This window comes from Rousettus aegyptiacus, unplaced genomic scaffold (genome assembly GCF_014176215.1).
Source record: "Rousettus aegyptiacus isolate mRouAeg1 unplaced genomic scaffold, mRouAeg1.p scaffold_m13_p_14, whole genome shotgun sequence".
Lineage (NCBI taxonomy): Eukaryota > Metazoa > Chordata > Mammalia > Chiroptera > Pteropodidae > Rousettus > Rousettus aegyptiacus.
In genome coordinates, this window is record NW_023416289.1 from 44453889 (window position 1) to 44478638 (window position 24750).

General features: G+C 48.8%; 1 protein-coding gene and 1 pseudogene across 1 annotated transcript in view; one reads left to right on the top strand and one right to left on the bottom strand.

Moving 5' to 3' along the window:
* Nucleotides 1–24750, top strand: part of SAE1 (SUMO1 activating enzyme subunit 1) — a 54877-nt gene that overhangs the window by 23246 nt on the left and 6881 nt on the right. Inside the window, exons 6-7 of the mRNA XM_016155359.2 lie at nt 3806–3911; nt 20871–21015. Coding sequence (XP_016010845.1) covers nt 3806–3911; nt 20871–21015 — 251 coding nt within the window. The remainder of the gene's footprint in view (nt 1–3805; nt 3912–20870; nt 21016–24750) is intronic.
* Nucleotides 16953–17071, bottom strand: LOC118611779 (annotated as a pseudogene).

Here is a 24750-nt window from a genome sequence, read left to right on the forward strand (position 1 = left end):
AGACGGGGATCCCTGAGCCGAGGGCTTGGGGAGGTGGTGGGGTGGGCAAGGTGTGAGAGGTACCTGTTTAGGTGTAGATTGGCAGATGCCATGCTGGGTGCTTCATCTGAAAGATCCTTTTCTGAAGACATTGTCAAGTGTGTTTTCTTCTTAAAAGTCTAATGCCAGTGAGGTGGGAAAGGCAAGCACCTGCTTTTGTACCCGTGTGTCACAGACTGGCCGACTGGGTTAAGTTTTGTTTCATTCTTAATCGTTGTGAGCAACAGCCAGGGTGGAGATGTTAGCTGGAGGCACAAGAGACCTTGAATAGACTGCTGAGATCTGAGAAGGATAAGGAGCAGGCTGCCGGCAGCCTCCAGGCAGCAGGAACTTGGCCTTTCTCCTCAGAGCCCTGTCAGTACATCTCTGTTTCCAACTGTCAAGTTCTCAGTTCCCAGGAGGAAGAACCTGGGTGGTCAGGTTTGGCTGTGGCTGTCCTCTGTGTTTGTCACCTGTGGCTGGAGGGCTAGTACACAGTACCGACAGGGCCACTGTGGGCCGCTTCCAAATACCAGAGAACTGCCTAAGGTCTCAAGTTAGTGACAAAACTGGGAATTGATCTGCCCTTAGATTTTGAAGAAGAAAAAGGGTTTCTCTCCTTGGCCCTAGAGCTCTATAAGATCCCACTCTGTCCTTCCAGCCATTTCCCCTCATGGGATCAAGAAGCTCAGTCCACCTGGGCCTTCCCTGCTGGTTCTAGACCACATTCTAGATATCTGGGACCCCAGAATCTCCTTTCCGGACGACCCTGGCTTCCTTCCCAGGCTTTATGGGCTGCTTCTGCAGTCTGCCTCGAGTATAGACCTCAGTACAGTGTCCGCACGCCTAGGCCTGTGGGAGTGGATATTTTTTGGGGAAATATTTTTTTGGGCTGGGGGGCCACACTGAAGTGCAGAGCCTCTTGCATTGTGGGATAGAGCGAAAAGAGACAAGAAAAGGAATAGGAGAGGGCAGCTTTCCCAAAGAGCATGAGAATTCCCAGTTTGGCCCTGCTTTTCAGGTGGTTATGGGAAAGGTATATTTGTCAAGGCAGGGGAATACAATACCCTTTAATAGCTTGTTAGTGTGCTTTATAACTAAGTACATGGCCGTGATCTGCAGGTTTTCATCTGTATACTCACCCCAGGCCTTGTAAGGCGTAGTTAGAGATGGGCCTGGTTGTGACTGAGGCTCTAAAACACAGCTCTTCTCTCGACCAGCAATGGCCTGATGAATCATTGGGTTTTTATCATTGCCCTTCGCCAGGCAAACACTCTGCATTAAGGTCTTAGCGGTTTTTCAGAGCTGATGAGGCTTCGTGTCCTCCTGCGATGGCATCCCAGGACCATACCGCTGGTGGCTTGATTTGCGTTGTAAGACTTGGTGAGAAGGGCCTGGCAGTCTGTATCTGGCACTGATTGTCACTAGGCTGACTGCATGACTTATCTTTTGAGGTCAGACAGATCCACTGACAAAGGTTTGAGCGCAGTACAAACATCTCGTATACTGGCTTTTACAAACCCCAAAGGAGTGAGTCTGGGAAGGCAGAAAGCCACCTTAAAACCATGATTGTTTTATCTTCACTAGCAAAGTGTACTGTCATCTATTGAATCTGTTTTGGTCCTTTAGCAAGCTGTGTAAACTTCCTGATAGCTGATAGATCTTGGTTCATTGTCTGCTACATTATATTTTTATTATCTGTCTCTCTCTTTAAAAACTCTGTATGTGTGCATGTGTGTGTGTGTAGAGAGAGGAGAGAGACACATTCTCCGTAAGTTTGAAATGATTTACACATGTACACATACCTTAGACTCCGTAAAAGTAGCAAGCACCGAGACCATGCGAACACGTTGCCCTGTTCATCACTCCCAAGTATTTCATTCTGTATTTTCTGAAACAAGGCGTTTCCCAGAACCACAAACCAACCATCTAAATCAGGAAGTTCACCTGGTTACATCACTGCCATCTAAGCAAGCCTCAGACCCTATTCAGGTGATACCATATTCCAACCTTGTCCTTAATGGCAAAACGATCCAGTTCAGAATCACATGTGCATCTAGAATTTCATGACATTTTGGAAACTTTCAAGCCAATTATTTTGTAAAGTGTCCCTTACTTTGGGTTTGTCTGATGTTTCCCCATGATTAGATTCTTCCATGTACACATTTTGGCAAAACTGTCATGGCATGGGCGCTTCTCATCACAGTCTGTGGTCTGGTGTGTGAGCTTCATGTGCCCCTTTACTGGTAATGTTAACTGTCATCGTTTGAGTAAGGTTATGTTTGCCAGACTTATGTAAATACATTCCCCTTTCCTTGTATGACTAATACATATTTTGTGGAGAGGTATTTTGAAAATATGTAAATATCCCATTCCTTATAAAACTTTATTTGTTAATTTTAGGTCTGTGGACTAATGGGTACTAGTTTATTTAAAGCGAAGTGTCCTATTTTTTTTATTTCTTCTTATCCTAAAATTGTTCCGCCATGGACCAGTACGCGCTCCTTTAAGCTGGCTCCTGATTCCTCTTGACATGTTCATGTCATTCTCTGAGCACTTCCTCGTTTCAGGCACAGCAAGACGTTGCCGGCCTCTCTTGTGCCCTTGCTGCCCCAGCATCACAGTCATCCACTTCTCCACGGGGCACAGTGACTAAGCCCGAGATCTGCATATGCGTTGTACTCAATGCTCCCAGGTTGTCTATGTGCACACACACGTGTGCATGCTCACACGCTCACACACACTATTTACATTTACTTATCTGTGTGCTGAAAACGAATTCACACCAGTAGCGATGGGATTCATTCTAGTTTTTTCTCTCGTCATATTTCTAATTCTCTGACACTGAGAAACCCGGCTCCCCAGAATCTTGGTATATTTGCTCTTTGCATCAAGTCCATGATGTCATCAGACCCGCCCCCCGGTCCCCCCCCCTTCCAGCCGCTATCTCCTGGGGATGCCCTCACGCTGGTCTGCCCTGTCCCCTCCAGCCGGGCCACCAGCCCCTCCGCACTCACACTTCCTTATCCTTCCTCAATCCCAGCAAGTGGCTTTTGGACTGAATTGTTCAGGAAAGGAAAGGGAAACCATTTTTCTCATTCACATTTAATTGTTTATATTTTATTCTTTTAAGTTTTACCTTTTTGTGTGTTTTGTTACATAATACCATTATAATTTAAAGCAATTATTAAGCTATTAGTAATTGTTTACATTTTAAAATGTAAACACATCATGGCATTTTCCAAGATGATTCATCTTAGTTGGTGTCAGCCAGACCCCCTCCTACCACAGGGCCTGTGCAAATGCCCTTTCTGTCGCCTGGAGCTTCTGTTCCCTCCCCTCTGCCTGTTCTTGCTGTTACGTTGGAATTGTCATCCGGCATCATTGGCAAGCCGTTCCTCTACTGGAAAACATTTATTTTTGTTTACTGTTGCAAAGACTGTTCCATTGAATGTCTTTAGATGCACAGTCTTGTTTATTTGTGCAAGTATTTTTGCAGTGTTGGGTACAGCCAGAGTTAAAGAGAGCTAAAATAGAACTAGGACTTTAGTTTTGCTCCGCCTTCCTTCCGCTCAAGGAGTCCGTGTTGTTCATCGCTGCGTCCCCAGTGCGCAAGAGGAGCACATAGTAAGTGCTCAGTAAATGTCAATGGGCTTCGAGTGGGACTCAGCTTCTGGTAATGAACAGTAATCCTCAAACGACCTTTCTCCTAGACAGTGAAGAGCTGCTGCCTTGTGACTTAAAGCTCCCGCAGTGTGTCCTAAGCTGTTTTGCCTTTCTCCAACAGAAGGTGGTCTTCTGCTCTGTAAAGGAAGCTCTGGAAGTGGACTGGGGCAGCGACAACGCAGCGGCGGCTCTGAAGCGCACAGCTCCGGACTATTTTCTCCTTCAAGGTGAGGCCTCGGCGCTTTTGCTGGGCGCCGGGCACTTTGATGCCTGCGGCTATGGCTGCAGAGTCCAGCGCTTCCTTGGTTTGTCCTGAGTCAAGTTCCACACAAGCTAGTGCTCGGTGGCCACAAAACCATGGCAATGGGAGATGAGGCCCATCATTGAGCTCTGGTTTCTTAATGATTTTTGCTTTTTTAAAAAATCGTGTGTTGAAATCAGCTGCCCTCTGAAGTTGAGCCTGAGATAACAGTGCCATACATCAAGCAGCCACCCAGTACCACCCTTCAGAGTCCATCCTTGGCCCCCAAAGCCGCCTTCCTCTCCTGGAAAGATTTCTTTCTCTCTCTCACTCCTTGCTGGTGCTCAGGGGGCTGCTAAGTAAGTATCGTTTGGCCTCTCAGTGTTCTTCTGCCTGGCACTTTTAAAATTTTAAATATTAGTTTAAAAGTAACTATCATGAACATCGTGTGCTCATTAGCATGAGCTGTTGAGGGTAGATACTGTTACTGTCCCTGTGTTACAAACAAGGAAACTGAGGCATGGAGAGATTAAAGTTACTCGTATTCTCAAAATTTTACAGCAAGTGAGTGTAAAAATACTGGTTGGTTAATTAGTGTAAAAATAACCCGTATTTATTATAGGCGATACCAGAAAAGTTAAAAAAAATCACCTTGATGTATTTGTGCTTTTGGGGACATGCTTCCCAGCTTCTTTTCTGTGTCCCAATTCATGTAGCATGATATCTGCCTAGGCCACCGGAGTTTCTTGGTCTCCTGCCTCAGGCACCCTGTGCGCACTACAGAGCCCAAGAAAGTTAGTGTCTCAGCAGAACTGTAGCCCCTTCTCGGGGAGACTGAGGTAGAGATGTAGCTTTTCCTTAAGAAATCTGCAGAGCAGGTTTTGCTTCCATTTGCATAGCTTTCAGCCTTCCTTTCCCCGGGACGAGATGAGAGACCCACCCCCACCTTCTCCTTTCCTTTGGCAGAAACTCCAGAAACCCCCCCAAGTTCAAGTCAGGATGGAGGATGACTACGCGTGTAGGTCGCAACAATTCTTCTCTTCCCAAAGGGAAATACTAAAACTGTATAAAATTTTCTTAATGTACTAGTAAGATCAGATGAAGCCAAAATTTATGTTATCTATGAACAAAACTTTTTCCGTGCTAATTAACAGTGTCAACCAGATTGGGGAATGAACTATTTTAAAACAGTGTCCATTTGTGTAGATGTAATTAAATGAGTTAAGTAGGAATGAGTCTTCCGCATGCGAGTGTAGGGCTCAGGAAAACTCCCTTTCAGGACTGGGATTGGGGAGTGAGGGAGCGCCACCTGGAGTCAGCAGCGCCCCCCTGTCTGGGCTTCAGACGCTGACTGTCCAGTCCCTGGCACTAGAAAACCCTCAGGGAACAGTAGCTGTTGAGGTGCAGAGGTTTGGGGGGTAGCCTGAGCTAATTGCCACGTTCAAAAGGAGTCAACTGGTATTTAAGTTTCCCATGATTCCCAGTCGGGGGCAGCTAGGCCCACCAGGGGACATGAGCAGCGTCTGGAGACATTTGGTCATTAGAGTGGGGGTGGGGGAGGGAGAGAGGGCTGAGACGTTGCTAAGAGCAGCTTCCCATGACAAAGAGAGAGTCTGGCCCCCCGTGTTGAGAGTGCCGAGGTTGAGAGACCCTGATCTGACACTTTGCAGTTTCCAGAGTACTTTCTCATCCAGTGCATCATCACAGCACCTTTATGAGGTAGACACAGTTATCCCCAGTTTGCTTTTTTGAGTTGAGGAAACAGACCCAGAGAGGCTCTGTGCCTAAGAGGACAGATTGTCGATGGCAGAGGACGTGGGACCTGAACAGCCCAGGGCTTTGGAGTCTGATGAGTTGGTTCTGTTTGGTTTACCCGGTGACAGCCATGCTCCATTCCCAGTGCTCATTGGGTCCTCGCCACATTCATGTGAAGCTGCTGCTGCGCCCCCAGCTGGAGGTGTGAAGACCCAGGCCTGTGGCCATCCCCGCTCCCAGGAGCCTCTTGAGATGGGGAGGCACAGCAGGCACCCTGGAGACTGTGGGGAGAGGCGCACGTTTAATCCAGGTGCTGCCGGCCTTCCCCGGGCCAGGGGAGGGACCAGGAGCCTTCGCGTGGCGGGCTGTGGCACATGGTGGTTCAGGCCCTGAGCCTCGAGTCAAAGCAGACCTGGTGTTCAGTCCCGGTCAGACCGTGTTTTGAGGTGGGTGATGTTGAGTCCTAGACTTAAATTCCACAAGGCCCACGGCCATGGGTGTTCATAGCACTGTCTGCAGAGGGTTTCGATGAGGCTGGATGGTGAACTACACGCAAAAGGCCGGGCACAGGGCACGTCCTCGGCACCAATGTTGTCCGCGAAGAGGTGTGTGGTTTGTTTGGCATGTACTAGATGTTCTGTGGTAGACTGTTTGCCCTTAATTCCGTACTTGAGTAGTAGTATCATAGCAGTCCTGTTGTTTTATTTTCTGCCTGTGACACTTTGTTGGATTATGTATCTCATTTGTTTACTTCTCTCTTCTAAATGATACTACCTCTTTTCAGTTTCAAGTTCTAGCACTTTGGATTTGCTGGTTAAAGCTCTGTTTATTAGTTAACATTATAGTTTTGTATTGGTACATAGTACATACCATACATGCATGTGTACCATAAAATGTATCATCTTAACCATTTTTACTTGTACATTCCTGATGTTATCATAGAATTTTAAAAGAAGGAGGTAGCCCCTTGTATCATTTTGGCCAAGGATGACAGATAATGGGCTTTCCACTCTCCCATCTGTCCTCGTCTGTGGCAGACATGGCTAAAGTAAAGGAGCCTTCTCATCGGCCAACATGTCCCCGTGGCTACCAGACCACTTTCCCATAGCCCCAGAATATTGTGAACAGCACTGCCCACAGTCACTCTGCGCTTGGCGTGCAAGGCAAACCCACTTCTTCCTTCTAATTGAGCCGACTTTCTCTTTCAGCCCATTAGTGGCAGTCTTATGTCCAAAACCCAAGTCTCTTACGCCACACAGGAAGCTCTTCCTGATTTTTTTGGATATCCAGCATACCCTTCCGTAGGCCTTTCTCTTTCCAGCAGATGGCAGGTCCTGAGCCTCCTGGGGTGTTGTCATCTGCACATCCCTGGTGATTTCTTCCCCCTTGGTCTTTCTGAGCTCTGTTCTGTCTTGCAGAGTGGCTGCACCTAGGGCCACATGGCACATCCCACAGCATCGAGGCCAGGGTCTGGCTTGCTTCTCCAGGAGTTTCTCTGTGGTGCATACTTGCTTGATCCTCTCAGCCGCCCACTGGAGTAAGGTTCTGGAAGTAAAGGAGGGTGGCTCTCGTGGTCTCATCCCCTGGTTACCTCCAGCAGCTTAGAACCCTCAGCTACACGTACTAAGCTGACTCCATGGGCATGTCACCACGTCCTTACATTCAGAAATACTGCTCTTGCTGTTCTGCTTAGCTGCCCATGTCACTGCGAGACTCTTGTGCAATTTGACCTCGTTCGATTTGTCTGGGGAGCCTAGCAGCTTCCACGTGTGGGGTTGCCCTCTGCCAAACATAATTGCCATCACCTGTCTCTGTGACCTTGGGCACATAAGTTACTTTGCCTCTTTAGGGTCTTATTTTCTCACCTGTAAAACGGCAGGACTAGGTTAGCTGACCTGTCTCTAAAATCTATTCTCATTCTAAACAGTCAGCGAATCTAATAGAATACAAGGTCTATATTCTTTATTTTTATGCTTTTAACAACTTTACTGAAGTTTACCAGAGAGAGAGTTTAACCCTTTCAAATGTACAGTAAGTCCTCGTTTAATGTCATCGATAGGTTCTGTGACCAGTCTCATCTTGAAAGGCACAGCAGTTGTCAGTTTTTCCCAGTCCTTGGACTTTGTTCCCAAGAGCCTTCTAGGAATGCGCTGGCCCACCCGACAGAGTTCCTGGTGAGGACAGGGGCTTGGCTGCCATGCACACCTGAGCATACCTCAGAGACACCCTGACTTCGTTTCACCATAGCCTGATGGAGCACATAGTAGGTGCTGGATAAGTAAATGTTTTCTGCATGACTGCCTTGTTGCTGCTTGTCTGGGCCCTTGCTCTGCTCTGGAGGGACACACAGTCTTCCTGCTGGTGCCCCGCAGGATCCTCTCCCCTGCCTGGGCACCCATCGGGCCTTCGGTTCCAGTGCCATTGGACCGTGGCCTGCCCCTCCCTCGTGGACGATTCTCACTGCCCTGCTCACAGTTCAGCATCTGGGAGGCAGCTGCCCCGCCGTCCATGTGGGTGACTTTGCCTTGTTTGGGTGTTGAGTGTTTTTCCAGTTTACTTAATAAGATAGTGGCCAGACCGAACACTTCCTGCTGCATTTTTCCATTATCTTGAGCGTTGGCCTCGCCATCTGCCAGCAAAAGGGCTCATCTTTTTATTATTCTCCCATGGCATGTTGCAAAACATTAAGCGTGAGCTGGTTTCCTGTGGCAAAAAGTTGACTTTGATTTGTTCTTTTTGAGGTTACTGCGAGTTTAGCATAACAGGAGTGCTAAAAATATCAGGTCTCGTATGGAAACAGCGTTCACTCACCAGCGTGAACAACAACAGGCAGGTTTGGCCCAGAGCAGGGAGAAGTGGGCTTCATGTCAGGACGAGGACCGCTTAGCAGGGGACCCTCAGCAGGCTCCGCTTTCTCAGTCTCTGTTCTGATGACTCGTGGAAAAGTTCTTAGGCCATCTCCGAGCCACAGGGGTAAAGCTGCAGATAATCTCAGACCAAAGTTTCCTGAACACCTGCTGTGCCAGATCCTGTGCCTGGGAATCGGGAGGAAGAGTTTGTCTCCTCGTCAACGGAAAAGACGAACAAACAGTTCTCGAGGAGAGCTGTGACTGGGCCGTGGGAAAGCGCTCATATTGTGCCGTTCTGTTTTGCAGTACGGGCGGATTATTCCATTAGAGTCAAAAGCAAACTTACCGGAGCTCAGGGTACCGAGGATCTAGCCATCTTTGGGGAGTTGGGAAATCTTTCTTAGAGGAGGAGACATCTGAGCTGGATTTTAAGGAACAGATATTTGCTGGGTGGTGTGGAGAGGTGGGAACATTGCAGGCGCAGGAGCAGTGCACGCTCCCGGGCGGCGGTGCGGAGACCATGTCTCAGGGCGACAAGTGGGTGGGAGCTGGCCAGGGGAGATCCCCAGGGCTCTGCTTTTTAGGCTTTTTATTTTCCAGCCAAACCAGATGTTCTCCAGCTGATAGGCTATCGGAATTGCTTGGGAACGTTTGAAAAATAGAGTCCCTCGTTCTAGCTCAGACTGACTGAATCAAAACAGCTCGGGTTTCGCCACATCTCTGTAGAGCCCCAGGTTTCTGAGGGGAACCACTGCCACAGGAGGATGGGAACCCGCGTCAGCCTTGATGGACTGTTTGTGTCTTTATTTTTAAATCCATTAAATGTTGTGTTTCAAATGAAGACGTTATTACACTGAGGCGGGGGAAAAAGGAACTGACCCATGTGGCTTGAAAACAGTATTTTGACTATGTGCCCTCAGACTGAAGGAAAAAGAACTATAAACAAGCACGGAACCCTGGTTAGCAGGTTTGCTTTTCATAATGGTATGGGTTAGCAATTCCGAAACTACTCTAGGATTGAGCAAATAGGTAGATGTGTTGTGGATAATGAGAATCAGGGTGTTTTGTTTTGTTTTGTTTTGTTTTGTTTTGTTTTGTTTTGTTTTGTTTTTAATTGCCAGAAAAGGGAGTTCCTATAAATATGGAAGGCAGGAAAGTTTAGAAGGAACCCCATGGGACTGGATTGAAATTTGAGTCACCCAGATGAACTCATCGTTTTTATACATAGATATGGAAATAGATGTGTGTGTGTACGTGTCCTCACACTCACACACACGTATTTCCTGGCTCTGTTTGCCAGGAACATTCTTAGAAGCAAAGACGCTCTGGTAGCAGTGAACACACCTCGTGCCCAGATCTTGATTGTTAATGTCCAAGGAACCAGGGCTCCTTGGAGAAATGGCTGATTCTGGGGCTGGGTAGGAAAATTATAGGTGAGCTCGAAATAGCCTGCTGTGCGAGAAAGTAAGGACATTCTCAGAGAACGATGGGTCAGGTCAAAAGGACACAGGAGCCAGCTCGAAGGGGCTCCTACTGGTCAAATCTGGGACAATTCAAGGATAAAATAAATAACGGTAGTAATAGATGATAACCCATAGAATAAAATAAGAACCCTTGAGTCTATACTGACAGATAAGTGAATAAGTAAATAAATGAAGGAAGAGGGAAAGGTTTTTTTCACAGAATAACAGTAAATAAAGGAATGGTCAAGATAAAATATCTGTATTTGACCGTCACCATAGTGGTAAAGATTGTTACAGTCAAGAATCATTGATGAAAGCTAAAACTGACAGGAAAGTGGGCTGTCAAACAGGGTAGCCGTCTCCCGCCTGGGTGCTTTCTAGTTAGTTACTAAGAGAGACCTAGAGACCTCGCAGACTGTACTAGACCAAGAGGTCAAGGTTGGCAGTCCGGACACAGGACAAGTGGATCTCGTGCCTTCTGGTAGGTGCGCCGAGGAGGACACAGCACCTTGTAGGCATCCCCGACCAGAGTGGGTGGTTGGGCTCATCGTGAGGAGACAGCAGAGTCGAGTTGAAGAATGTTCTATAAAATAAACAGCCTGTACCAAAAGTGGCCTACAGGGTAGAGGAACCGCGTTCCAGGTGAAAGGAGAATGAAGACACATCATTAAATGGAGTGTGGAATCCCAGATTGGCTGGAGAGTAGGGGATGATTATTTTTCTTCTTTCATTCTCATGGGAATTAGCGGGGACAGCCGGTAAAACTTCAAAGAAGTATTTAGGGGTAAATTTCAAATCAGAAAAGCATGTGCGTGTATAGATAATAAACATATAATAAACATAAAGAACAACAAATGTGGTCGGAGGTTAACACTGGGAATTAGGTGAAGCAGTACAAGAATTGTGCGTATACAATTTTTTTGGAAGTCTAAATTTATTTCAAAATAAGATTTAAAGTAATGAAAACCCCAAACCATCTCCAAAAATGCATTCTCAATACCTGGGGAAGCCTTGATGTCTGATGACCAGCTGAGTGATCCCTGCAGAGAGGGCTTGTGATCCCTGCACCGTTGCATGGCCACCCTCCCCGGGGGCGGGGGGTTGTCGTCTGCTTTCTTCGGGCACAGATCTGCAGAGGAGCCACAGAGGTGCCCCCAGGCTTCAGGGTTCCTAGAGACCTCCGCCGCGGGAGAAATCCCACGCCTGATGCGAGAGAATGGCGGGGCCGCATGGTCCCTGACTCTGCAAAAGGACTCTCTTGGCGAGCAATAAGTAGTGTGAGGCCAACTTGGGGGGTGCATTTGCATGTGTACAGTTTCCTAACTGCAAACGAACCTGCAGTTTTTGTCTAGAGCCTGGCAGGACCTTACTAGGAGTACAAATGGCTCGGGAACCTGGCTGGCCACTGCTTTCATCTGAAGCCCCAGAAGAGCTCCCTCGGAGGTGGTGCCCTGTGGGACCGGTTCCGCCTAGACTCCTCCCACTCCCTTCTTTCCCTCCTGGTCTTACGCCCTGAGATCAGGCAGAGAACTGCCCCCTCCCATCAGCCATTGCCAGAGGTGCCGCCCCTGTACTGGCCTCGGCCTTCCCGCTGCGCTCTGCCTTCTGATCTCTTCCTCGCCCATCTGCGTCACCAGACTCCATGGAAAACCTAAAACTCTCCCATGGTTCTCTCTTTCTGTTGCCTTCAGATACAACTTACCTTTCTGGACTGGCATCTCAGACTTGGGGCCTGCTGACCTCTGCTCATTTCTGCTCCCTTCACTCCTCCATAAACCCTGCACTCCTACTGGGCTACTTGTTGTCCCTCAGACATGTTACCTCATGCTGTCACCCTCATTTCCTCACACTTTTTTGTTCCGCCTGGAAGGTCCGCTTCAACCCTTCCCCCTTATCCGAGCTGGGTCCTCCCTCTGTAATCCCATCCCAACCTCTGGGCCACACAGCGGGCTCGGGGCAAGGACCACAAGTCCCGTACCTCCTGACTGTCCAGCGCAGGCCTGGCACAGAGCAGGGCTTGGTAAATGGGTCAGTCGCTCCTGGGGCCACCTGTTCCGAGTTTGGAGCACCTTGCCAGAACTTAACTTGTGGCTTTGTTAATTTGTTTGAAGCCTCTGTAAAGCCGTCTAAATGGTGCTAATTTGCATAGCTGGCCTTTGGCCTTTTCCCCACTGTGCCACAAGACGGGGAAGCACCTCTAAGCCCGGGACTTGACTGCAGGACAGTGCCTACACCTTCCCGAGGGGTGGGGATGCCTTCTGCTCTCCTCGAATTCCCCGTTCCCCTGGGGCGCGGTGCCCATCCTGTTAGGAGCTGGCAAGCAGGACCAAGGGCTGAGGGCCCACCTGGGGAGTCGGGGCCTTTTCTCAGGCGGCCACTTGTTCTTGGTTTGTACATCTAGCCAGACGAGTCTGCAGTTTATGTCTGGCGTTCACGTCTGCTTGCTCCTGGGGTAGGATGTCAGCCACTTACGCCTGCAGTCTTCAGATTTGGATTCGGAAGAAAGAAGTTTAGGTCTCAGCTCGTCCACATACTTCCCTCTACCCTGTGGCCTCTGCTTTTTCACTTAGAAACGGAGGAGGTGTTGACAGTCTTGTGCTCTCAGCGAGCGCGTGTAGGAGAACCTTAGAAATACTTGTTTTCTCCTCTTTTAAATTGTAAGAGTAAGACCTCTTAGTAAATATTCAGATACCTTGGAGGAAACCATGAAAGTTCTTCCAGAACTTTCCTGTATTTTATGCCTCATTCTTCCCTGTCACCACATGGGTTCTTCTGCAAGGTTTCCTAATGAGAGACACAATTTTTTTACTGTTATAAGTAGACTTTGTAAAACTTGTTTCTCCGATTCCTCCTTTCTCAGTTCTCCCTGCCCCCACCGTACTCCCAACTTCTCTGTTTTTATGGTCATAATTGATTTTGTGTCCAGACCTCAGTTTGGTTGGGTGATCAGTTACCTTCAGAAAGGACTTCTTATTTTAGAACTTGTAACCTTTGGAAACTAGGCCGAGGGCAGCCATCACTATTCGGTCCTCGCGTTCCCCGGGGGGTGTTTGGTGTCCAGCAGTGACAGGAACTGCCAAGGGGTTTGGCCACAGGGAAGTGGGTTCCGATAATGGGGCAGCAGCTGAGCACTTGTTGATTTGCTGCTGTCATGACCACAAGTGTTTAAAAATAATTTGCAGGGAGGTAGAACGAAGAAAGTGGGTTTTGTGTTTTGTTTGGTGCCACCGCCTTATCAGTGGTAGAGAGAACGCAGACCACAGTCATTCAGAAAGGAAGAAGGCACTGTCATGCAGAGAGAAGAGGTGAGGCGAAGGGCAGAGGTGACCTGTAAGTGCTTCTCAACTGGCAGTGACTCTGGTTAGTCACCTGCCTTCCCCCTCAGTCTGAAAAACAAGCGTAACCCTGAGTCTCCCTCATAGTGGCCCAAGGACTAATGAAGGCCTGGGACGTGTTGTCCATCAGTCAATGTCGATTAAGCTCTTTGTGTGCATCGTGGTCACACTGAGTCTTTACTGCACCCTCACGAGAGCAGATCCTGTGATCATCCCATCCTCACATGACAACGCGTGTCTTGGAGAGGCTTCGTCATTTGTCCATGATCACCACACCTAGTTAAGTGTGAGAGTATCACCCAACACTGCCTCTCAGAGGGCTCACTCCGACTTTCATTATCAGCATTACTGATAATAGCATTGTGTCCATTTAGAAAATCTGGACCTCCCCGGAGCCCTGTGACATTTTCTTATTCCACTTTTGCAGATGGGAAAGTAAGGCCCACCGAGAGCAGATTGCAATAATAGGCAGCATTGTCAGCAACCTGCCTTGTTTCTGCTCCGTGCGGCCCGCACCCTCCCCACCCCCAGCCTTAGCCTGTGCTTGAGCAGCTCTCGGACCCCAAGCCCAGCTGTGATTCTTGCTTGAAGCCTCACATCTTGTCTCTGACTGTCAGACAGCAGTCACGGGAATGTCCTGTGCCGTCTTCCCTTGGTAAGAGCGGTTGGCAAAGAGCAGCAGATGCCCAGAGTCAAGGTCATGTGCCACTCAAGTGCTGGGCTGGAGAAAAGAGCCTGTCTCCCTGGAGCTTGTGACAGGCGGCGTGGTCGGCATGTGGGAGGCTCGGCAGCACGACAGACCAGCATTGGAGCAGGGGGCGTCCTCTCTACAGGAGGAATTGCCTCTTCAGTTTAGAAATATTTTGTCCCTTTCTCTTTGCAGCTTACAGTCTTTTCATAGTCGTCAGAATATTCCACTTTAAAGGTGAAAGGCAAGCTCAGGAATCGTGACATATTTTAGAGGAGAAATAGAATATTTGGTTGCACAGAGTCTTCGTGGGTGGTTTGCGTACTTCCAGACCGGTTGGCTCTGGGGTGAGGGGCCAAATCAGTTCAATGTAATTTTGTTTTAAATGAATGTGTGTTCTGTCCCATCCCTCTTCTGGGGAGGCAGTATGACATAGAAGTCACCAGTGTGATGACTTTTGAGTCCACTGTGACCCAGAGCCTCTCCGAAGCCTTAGCGTCCCACTTCCCAGGTGGGGATGGTGACAGTGGTACCTGCCTTGTGCTGTGCTGTTTATTTTGACATGGGAGTGCTCATTCTGAATATAGGATGTACTCTGCCTTTTTAAAACCTAAATGTTGCAAAAAAAAAAAAAAAAAGGTAGAGTCAGGCCTGGTTAGTATATGGATAACCTAGGAATACCAGACACTGTAGGCATTAAAAAAAAGTGGTAAAACTGCTTAAACATAATTTTAATAGCTGAGTGGTATTCATTCTCTTTATATCATATGTAACCACCTATTATTGAATACGAGGTTAATTCCATATTTCTTATGGTATAAATAACATGGCAGTGATTATTTATATACAATCCAATCACTGGCCAGGGGCATTATCTTTAGTAAAGATCCTCAGTACCACATTTTCATGAAGTTTACTGAGTATTCATACTCCATACACCATGCTCCAGGTGACAGAGCGGGTTCCTCGGCCTCGCTTAGGTTGAGTGATCTTGGTCTTTAATTTGGTAGGCAAAAAATGGCATCTTGTTTTCAGGTCATTTCTGAGAAATAGTTCTTTCCTCTCCCCCATCAACAACTTCACCTGGCTGCCTCAGATTCTTCTCAGGAGAGAGAGAGATGTAAACAACTAGAGCCAGCTCTCTGTTTTGAGCTGATACCTGGCGAGGTCACAGACTAGACCTCATTGAAGAGGGCAAAGGGTGGCCAGAACTTGGAGCCCAGAGGGGCATTCCAGAGCAGGTCTTTAGAGGGGTTCACTCCAGTGGTGACATTCTCTGTTGAAAGAGATCACAGTACTGTGTGGCCATGGGGACAGACCAGGGCTTATGAGGTGCCCGCTGTGGATTGCAAGCTCCGCATTCAAGGGCAGGGCCTGAGCCATCCTGGGGACAGCTCAGGGTGTCAGGGTGGAGGGTAGGTGCTCAGGACACGTTTTTGGATGAGAAAGTGAATGAATGAATACATGCGCACACGTGCTTTTAAGTTTCTGGATTAAAGGAAAACTAAGGGTGAGATAAATGAAGAGGGGCTATTGTGGGGTGGAGCTGAGCAGATGACCAGATGCCTTGAAAGATAAGAGGCTGAGACAGCCACGCTCGTGGCGGCTTCCCTCAAGTGACCCTTCTTTCCCCGGTCCAACTCTGTCCCTCTGAGCTTCACACCCGTGGACAGGCTGCTCTGCACCTTTAGGTCTCGGCTGTGGCATGGAACGCCAGCCCTCTATCTTGTTTCCCTCTTGAGGGCAGACGTGGTGTACCTCGTTTCTTGCTGGGCATTCCACATCTAGTGTGTTTGTAAATACCTGATGAGAAGCAGATCCATCCCGGGTACCTCGAAAACTATTCGCTTCAATTAGTAAAAGAGCAGGCCTGGTCGGCATCTGTGAGGACCTTATGTCACTTTGTCATGAGCCTACTCCCCTCAGGGGTGAGTCTTTGCCTGCCTTCTCCAGACATCGAGGCTTCCTGTGGAGCAGATGCTTTCTCAGTGCCTACCAGGGGGCAGTGAACAAAATAGGTATGGCCTCTGCCCCACTGAGCACAAGTATCTAGCGGAGGAGACAAGTCGGTCCTTGTACGAGTGAATTTACACAGGTGACCACGGCATCCAGAGCCCACGGCTGAACTAGTGGAAGTAGCACAGTTAATGGAGGGACCTCCGCGTGACCAGGTCTGTCAGCTCCAGGGGCTGTGCCAGCCAGGTATCTGGAGGTGGCGGGGGCAGGGCCAGGTGCTGGAGGTCGGTGTCCACCCCGTTCTCGCACTGGACTGGGCGCTGTCCCGGGTGCTTTATATCTGCTGGTTTACTTGATCCTCAAAGTTTGTAAGGTAAGTGCACTTATGATTCCCATTTTAGGGAGAAAGCTCGGGGACGTCGTCACTTGCCCAGGGTCACAGTAAATGGAAAGCTCGGGGTTAGGGCCCAGGCATTTGGGCCCCAGAGCTGTGCTGCTCCCCACTGCACTCTGTGGGCGCCATGGACCCTAAAGAGCAGCCTGGGAGCAGGCAGAGATGTGAGGCCGGCAAGGCTATGACCGGGCCTGGGGATCCATGAAGAGGGGGTGACTCCAGCCGGTGCAGGGGCGCCCAGCTGCTCAGGGAGACCACCAGTCCCGCCCCACGATGCTCTCTGAGCGCTCCTTCTCTGCTTCCAACCTTTCGTCCTTGCCCACGTAGTTTCAAGTTTGCCGCCCTCGCTAAACGCTCCGAGGGGGCTGAGCCTGCACTTTGCTCTCCCACCCAGCCCAGTGCCTGGTACAAAGTCGCTCCTCAGGACGTGTGTATTGAGTGAACAACTGACTAAATTTCAGACCTGGTGTTTTTACCTTGGAGGACAAGCTTTTGGCTAAGAGGATAACTGTACTCTTTTTCTTGGAAGTTTGTGTCACCAGGAGTGGAGCCCATTCCCTGGCCTTTTTTTTTTTTTTTTTTTTAAACACCTACAGCACCTGGTCTTTCTAGGTGGTCTCCAATCCAAGTACTGACCAGGTCCGTCCCTGCTTAGCTTCCAAGATCCGATGAGATCGGGCACATTCAGGGCGGCCTGGCCGCAGACTCCCTGGCCATTTCTGGGGATCTTGTGTCTCCGCTGCATGCGCCAGCTTGGGGAGCTGGGGTATCCGGTGGGGTGGGGAGCCCCAGAGAGACTGGGGCCAGGGTGTCCGGACAGAAGGCTTTAGGCATCAGTCAGGTAAATGAGGTTTTTATATAGATTTGGCTTTTTTCCCCTTAATTGAGCTATTTTTGGAGGTAGCGATTAGGTTGAGGCTAATTTGCAACATTGACTTAATTTTTTTCTACAAAAAATAGTTTGTGTGTGTGTGTGGCCTTAGCGATTCTGCTAAATACAATTCCGCTATTTAAATGCAATAAGAAATTTAGAGAAAGAAATACAGTGATTAATAATGTTGCTTTCCACATTCCTTTTATAACACTAATCTGATACTGTTTCAGATTAAATTTGAATTTGAGTGTTATTTTTGCAAAAGTAGTATATTCACACGTACACAGTTTTCTAACACGTGAGAAGGTTCTTGGTTTCTCCTTTTCAAAGTTTGCTTTTTCCGTTACATAGGCAAGCCCTGACCTTCGGGAGAGACAGCAGCCTGTCATCCTGGACTGCAGCAGCCTGAGTTAATTAAAAGGTTCAGATGAAGTCAATCAAGTTTGGGACTCTGGTTTTGTGCAGTGTTTTGATACGATTCGATGAGTCATCTTTTGGCAGAGCAGCTCTCCTCCGTCCCTGACGGTATTTGATCTTAATGGGCTAGTTTTACAATCTGGAAACGGTGGGGAGGTGCTCTCCAGAAGTGCAGAGTCAACAGTGATGTGTGTGTGTCTGGCTGCCTGGGAGGGGCAGAGAGGAGAACAAAGAGGGGAGTTTAATAAGCAAGAACTCGGCAGGGGCTGGGGTCGCTCTCGGGGCTGCTGCCTGTCTAGAACACGGGATTTTTCCACCCCCCTCTGCCCCTGCTAACTGGAGTGCTGACATTCGAAAAAGTGAAAAACACAGCTTCTGTTTGCTTTGCTGCAAATAAGTGTCCGGACTGACTGGCCGCCTTCCCAGAGGCCCTGAGAGGACCTCAGATGTGGTCAGTGAGGTATCTGGACGGTGCCAGCCTGCCGGCCCTCGTCCAGGCGGCCTGCACCAGCGACAGGCGAGGGGCCCAGAGAAGCAGCGGGGCCAGCTGCTGGCCCCTTCGCTCCCCCACTCATGCCATCTGATTTCCTTCTGAGATGAAACTGGTCTTACTCTGAAGATTGATGGGCAAGGTTCGTGTGGCCTGTGCCTCCACTTCTCACCCACTGAACTAGTAATTTAAAATTGATGGGCCATTTGAGAGAGGGCAGGGCCCTTCTGGAAAACGCACAAACATGTGGTCAATGGGAGGTCCTCCTGAGGTGGGGGGCAGAGAGCCAGACCTCTTGGAATCCTTGGGCTGTGCTCCTAATGTCCTGCCTGTCTCCTGGATCGGTCAGAGTTAAGAAGCCCAGGGTCTGAATGCCAGAGTTGGCACTTCTGCTCCAGTATTTAGTGGCAGTTACATTGAACAAGCCTCTTACTCTCTCTGAACTTGTTTCTTCATCTGTAGAGAGAGAGGGGACCTGCCTCCCTCACCAGTTCGTCTGCGTGAGTATTCACACAAGCGCAGTTGACGGTGACACCTGGCACGTAGTGGGTGCTGTTGCTTCTGCTGTTGTCATGATGGTTTGAGTTTTTCTCCAAGAGCTTCTGTTTCCTAGCCAAAAGGTCAAAAGCTTTGTGGTGAGGGCTGAAAAATTGTCCTCTCTTTTCTGTCCCTTGTGATAGTTAGGGCTTTTGGCCCAGAGACACAGAAATGAGAGGACCCCACAGGGAGGTGCCTGTGGGACCCCTGCTGCTGTTCACCACTCTGACAGTTGGCCATCACATCAGACTCTGCGTGGCTTCCCCTGGCCTTGGACCGTGCAGGGTGAGGGGCTGCACTTGGCGTTGCCTTCTTCATCTGCGCAGACAGCACCAATACTTTGTTTGTGGTCGTGTCTTCTCGGGAGTGATTGACAGGAATGGGGCCAACATCGTATAGTCTGCTCGGAGTGCCCTCCCCGTTGGCTGGACTAGCGGATTTCCAGATTCCTCGATCTGAATAGGGACTAACCGCCTCTTCTTCCATCTTCCCTACCTGCCCTCGCTGCTTACTTGATTATGTTTCTTTACTCTGAATCGGGATTGCAGCAGCCCATCTGCAGAGCTTGAAATTAAGCTGAAGTGCAGACAGATCAGTCGAGCCAGCATCCGAATGGGCCTTGGCCTTGAGTTGGCTACCAAGCGGCCAGGTAGAATTGAGGATTCTAGGAGTTGTCTTCTTGAAAACCAGAGCCATACTCCCAGACAGCAAACAGGTGTTCTGCAGCGTACGCCCCGCCCCCCCCCCGCCCCTTTCGCTACCCCACCTTTTAAGCCTCCGCTTTGCAGAGCCCTATGTTGGGCACTGAGAAAAACATAGCCCAGAAGTGGGTCGTGTCTCTTACCTGGGCCTCCTCCGCTGGGGTCCTCTCCGAATACCTTGTAGACGTCCCTCAGGCTTCAGTGGAGCTGTCTGTTGTGGCCCCTAAGCCCCCCGTCCTCCCCTCATCGCCTTCACACGTGCAGAGAGCAAGGGTCACTCGCCCGCCCTCGTGTTGTTAGCGCCTTGGTCCTCCAGGCACACAGGACTCAGTGTCGCTGAATGAGTGAATTTGTGCTGTTTCTTGGAGAGTGGTTCTCAGCCCAGGCTGCTCATCACCAGAACTATTTGTGAGAAATAGGTAGAAAGAAGGAGTCATTCCTTCATCTGGGGTGGGTTCCAAATGCTTGCATTTTTAAAGAGCCTCATGTCAGTCTCTTGTTTTCAAACTACCTGCAATTAATTTTTATGGAATTAATTTTTATGGAGGAGCCCTCGTACTAATAGAGAATAGAACTTTTCCAATCAGCAAATACAGATAAGACTTAAATGGAAGCACGTTGTAAACTGTAAAGCCCCCTCCAGGTATGAGGTGCTGTCGCAAAGTGCCTAGGGATCCACGTGTCTGTACCTCTGCTCTGTGTGGTGGGGAAGGAATATAACCCTGGAGACCAACTGCCTGCCTGCCTTGGGGAGCACGTGGGGAGCAAGAATGTCACCTGCTCAGTGTGCAGTGAGCAAGCATCATGGACGGGGCGTAGTGGCAGTAAGAGGTGTTGATATTTCGATCAGTCTGATCGTGTTCTTGCCTGTGTCTTTTGTTTGAACTAAAAATTCAAGCCTTGTTAGGGTCTCATGACACTGCAGCTCTGATTTGCTGCCATCATTTCAGCCTTTCTCTGGTTCATAATCAAAATTAAACCCCCATTTCTGGAGGTTGACATAATCGTTGCACTAAGGGAGGTTGTGTTTGTAATGACTCGCTGTCTGTTGACCCCGAGTGTTTGGCTGGCCTTTCTGGCTGCGGCAGCCTTTGAACTGGTGCCCAGCATGCGTGCCTCCTGCCCCTGACCTCTTCTCCGGGCCATCGCCGGTCCTTTCCCCCTGCTGGAAGCTTCTCCCCCGCCACACACACTTCACTGGGTCGTCGCTTCCTCAGCGGAGCCATAACTGACACCACCCTACAGATGTCAGGTCCTCTGTTACACTGTCATGGCACGTGTCACAGTCATTTTAGGCTTTTCTGTCATTACTTGATTGCCTTTCTGACCGTACTTGTTGAATAAATGAAAAGCATATTACCTTTCCTTGGCCCATACTTTAATTAACATGTACTTCCAAAAAATTGAAAAATGTGTCGATTAACGTCTCTAAGCGTTCGTTCATCACAAGACAGCCCGTGCTCAGCCTCCCTGCTTCCTCCCGCAGTGCTTCTGAAGTTCCGCACGGACAAAGGCAGAGACCCGAGCTCCGACGCCTTTGGGGAAGACTCCGAGCTGCTGCTGCAGATCCGAAACGATGTGCTGGACTCGCTGGGCGTGAGCCCCGAGCTGCTGCCTGCCGACTTCGTCAGGTCAGTGTCAGCGCACGCCACACTCCGCCCCGGCTGGGAGACGCCTGCCCTCAGTGCTGGCCTTAAGCTGGGGAGATGCTTCTAAGACCAAAGGCCCCGAAGAGAGCCTCCTTTGCCGCATCCTGCCATCTCTGCAGACCTCTGCCTCCCCGTTGGCATAGCAACAGTGTGAAAAATAGAGATGAGCAGGTTCTGTTTGTTTAGCAGGTGTTTTATAGTCAAAATTCAAGGTGCTGTGCAGCGCATGCGCTCTGTTGTGCACCATTTTTCTCTTTGCGCTATCTTTTGGGGGCGTTTCGAGATCAGTGCACATGGCGCCTTTCCCTCCTTTCCCCAGCTCTGTAGGCCTCCAGCACAGGAGTGGTAGGGTTGGTCGAGTCAGTCCCCTGCTGCCAGGCGTTTGTCACCACAAATGCTGTAGCGTGTGACCTGGTGCGTATGTGTCATTTTGTGTGTGCGCAGGTGTAACTGTGGGGTAACTTTCTAGAAGGGGAGTGGCTGGGCCAGGAGAGTGCGATTTGCTCTGTGGTGGCTGTTGCCCATTGCCCTCCGTTGACGGCTTACTTACCAGTGGAGGCCGTGCTCGTTCCTGCTCCCTCCCTTGCCCTGGGCACTGGGTGTGCTCACCTCCAGTGACCAGTCTTCAGTCTCACACACCGTCAGGTTTAGGATTTGCTTGGAAAATTCCAGACGATGACTAGGTTAATTTCATTGTCTTTGGGGGACTTCTCAATGTTTTGCTGTGCCCCCAGCTTGTAGCAGTGATAGTGATGGCTGTGATTTATAAGCAGCTGCTACATGTGTGGTCTCTCTTCACAGCAGTCCACTTCGTAGCTGAGAAGCTAAGATCCGGGGCGCTGAGTGCCTGCCTAGTGTGAGGCGCATGTGGCTGCTGACTGGAGCACCATGTATTGAAGACTTTCTGTACAGAGCCACATTTAATTCTTGCAGCGTTCCCTTAAGATGTGATTATTTTTCTATTATTTAAATTAAGAAACTGAGGCTCAGAAAGATTCCGTCACTTGTCCAGGGTTTTAGTAAGTAGCCAAGACCCCAGCCAGGTCGCACCACACTGCGGGCTGGTGGCAGTGGCACGGCCCTGCAGTTCTCCTCTTCACAGTAGAGGGAGTCAGGGTCCCTTTGTGTCCGGGCCCCTCGTTTGACACCAGCGCACCCCACCAGCGCTAGGACCTGCAGTTGGCTTCGAGCCACCTGTTGATTCCTCGGCCATAGAGAGGCAGCAGCCTGCATGGTGGCTTTGTAAGCTGGCACTGGGCGGTCGGGCTGAAAGTGGGCCGGGCTGGGAGGAGCTCCCGTCCCAGGCTGAGTGCCGGGCACGCGTGTCCTGGCAGAGGAAGGACGGTGCATGGGAAGCGAGTGGCACCCACTCTGCCTCACGCAGGGCTCCAGCCCCAGCAGCCCCAGCCAGGCCTTGCGCGTGCAGCCGAGTGAGTGATAGGAGGGCACTTAGATGAGTGGCTTGGCGCCGTACCGCCAGCCAGTGGTGAGGCCCCACTTCCGGAAAGAGAAGGCCACTGCCTAATGACGGCCCACCCACAGTGCACCCCCTGCCATCTGTCACTTTGCAGAAACGGCTCTCCCTTGTCCCGGTCCTCGTGTGCTCAGGTGTTCCCACTCTATTGTCCTTTAAGTAAGAGGGGTTTGGTGGCCTCTTGAAGTCTGCCAGTGGATAGGTGGCGACGAGGCCTGAGATGGGATAGGGCTTTCCGCAGCTGAGCCATCTTCGCAGGGCGCCCGCCGCCAGCCTGAAGCAGGGAGCGCACCCGTGAGCTGTGCACAAGTGTCCTTCCCCCTCATCTGTGTGTGATCTGCTCGCACTGTCCTTGATGCCGCCTTCCCGTTCTCTTTCCAGAGCTCTGTTGTTTTCTGATTATGAAGGTAACAGATGCCCGTTGCCAGAAAGGGCGGAGGGAGTGGTTGAGGCTGACGTCTGAGTTTAGCTTCACAGACTTCTCTGTGTGCATTTACTCAAATTTTTCTCTTTTAATAACAAAATGAGGTCATACTTTTTATATGACAGCCGCCTAGACTCGCGTGTGTCAGAAATAGAGATCCGAATCCTCGCTTGTGTTCCATAACGTTTCATCATCATCCGACGTACAGTTATTTACGTAACCATTGCCTTATTAGCAGACGGACATCTAAGTTGTTTATAGCTTTCACTAGTATATGCTTTTATAATGAACATTCATAATTTGTGTGTAGTGTAACTTTTACTGTTTATGTTTTTTTTTTATTGTGTCAAAATTCACACCACATGCAGTGTTCCATTTCAGCCAGTCATAAATGTGCAATCCAGTGGCACTGAGCGCGTCCAGTGTCGTGCGACCGTCACCCCCTCCACTTCCGGAGCAACTTCATCATGCTGAACTGAAAATTTGTGCCCGTTAAATGCTACCTTCCCCCCTGCCTTCCCCAGGCCCTGCCGACTTCTCTGCTTTGTGTCTCTGAGCATAAGTGGCTCGTGTAAGTGGAATCATAAAATATTTGTCCTTTTGTGAACTTACTGGTTTTTATATTATAGAAATCGTATACATACTTTGGAAAAATCAGATAGTACAGAATAAATCCAAAGATGAAAATGAAAATCAGTCATAATTTCATTACCCAGAGACACCACTGACCGTTTGGTGTTATATTTTATACCTTTTTTATCATAGCATATGTAAAAATACAATCCTTTGTAGATTTTTTAAAAAGCTCATAATATTTATTGTTAGCAAGGATGATGGGAAAAAGGTACGACCCTTTTAGTGAGCACTTTGGAAATATGTGTCAGGAGTCTTAGAATGATCCCTCTTTGGAACAATGATTCTGCTCCTTGGTAATAAGAATATACCCTAAAGAAATACTGTGACCATACATTTATGTTCGAAAGATACTCATTATCATATTAAAAGAAATTAGAAAGGCATTAAAGAGTTAATGATATAGGATGGTGCAGTGTCCTGAATAGGTTACAAATGATAAGCATAAAGAAAAACAGAAAGAATAGTATAGTCGTGAAAACCTGTATCCCACTCAGCTAGATTCAGTTGCTAATGTTGTGCTTTTAGTTTCGGGGAGGGAGGCATGATGCTGGCATGCCGCTTTAAAAATGCAACAGAGTTCATTTGTTGTATTTGGTTCTGTGTCTCTTAAAATCTGGGACTTGGTAGATTTTGGCTGTTTATATAAATAAAGTTTCATTCCACACCTACTCATCTATGTATTATCTGTGGCAGCTTTTGTAGAGTTTTTACAACTCTACAATGGAGACTTAAAGAGTTTAAACAGACCATATGGCCTATAAAGCCAAAAAAAATGTGCTGTCTGGTTCTTTGTAGAGAACGTTTTCCAACTCTATCTAGAATAGTTTTTTTAAGTGTCCAGGCCAGTTATATTGTAAAATAGCTCATATTCTTTGTTTGTTAGATTGTTTCTTATGGCGACCCTTTTTTTTACCATGTTTTGTTTTTATTATTTAGACTTACAGTAATATTCTTATTTCCTCATGATGTATTTTTTAAAAAATACATAAAGTAAAACATTGTTATTATATAGTTCTGTGAGTTGTACATGTTTTGTTTTCATTTTATTTATAGTTTATGAATTTTTACAAAGGCATAGGGTTGTGTAGCCACCACCACAATTAAGATACATGAATGTTTCATCACCCCAAAAAGTACCCTTGTGCCTTCTAGTCAGTCCCCCGCCAGCAGCCCCTGACCGTGC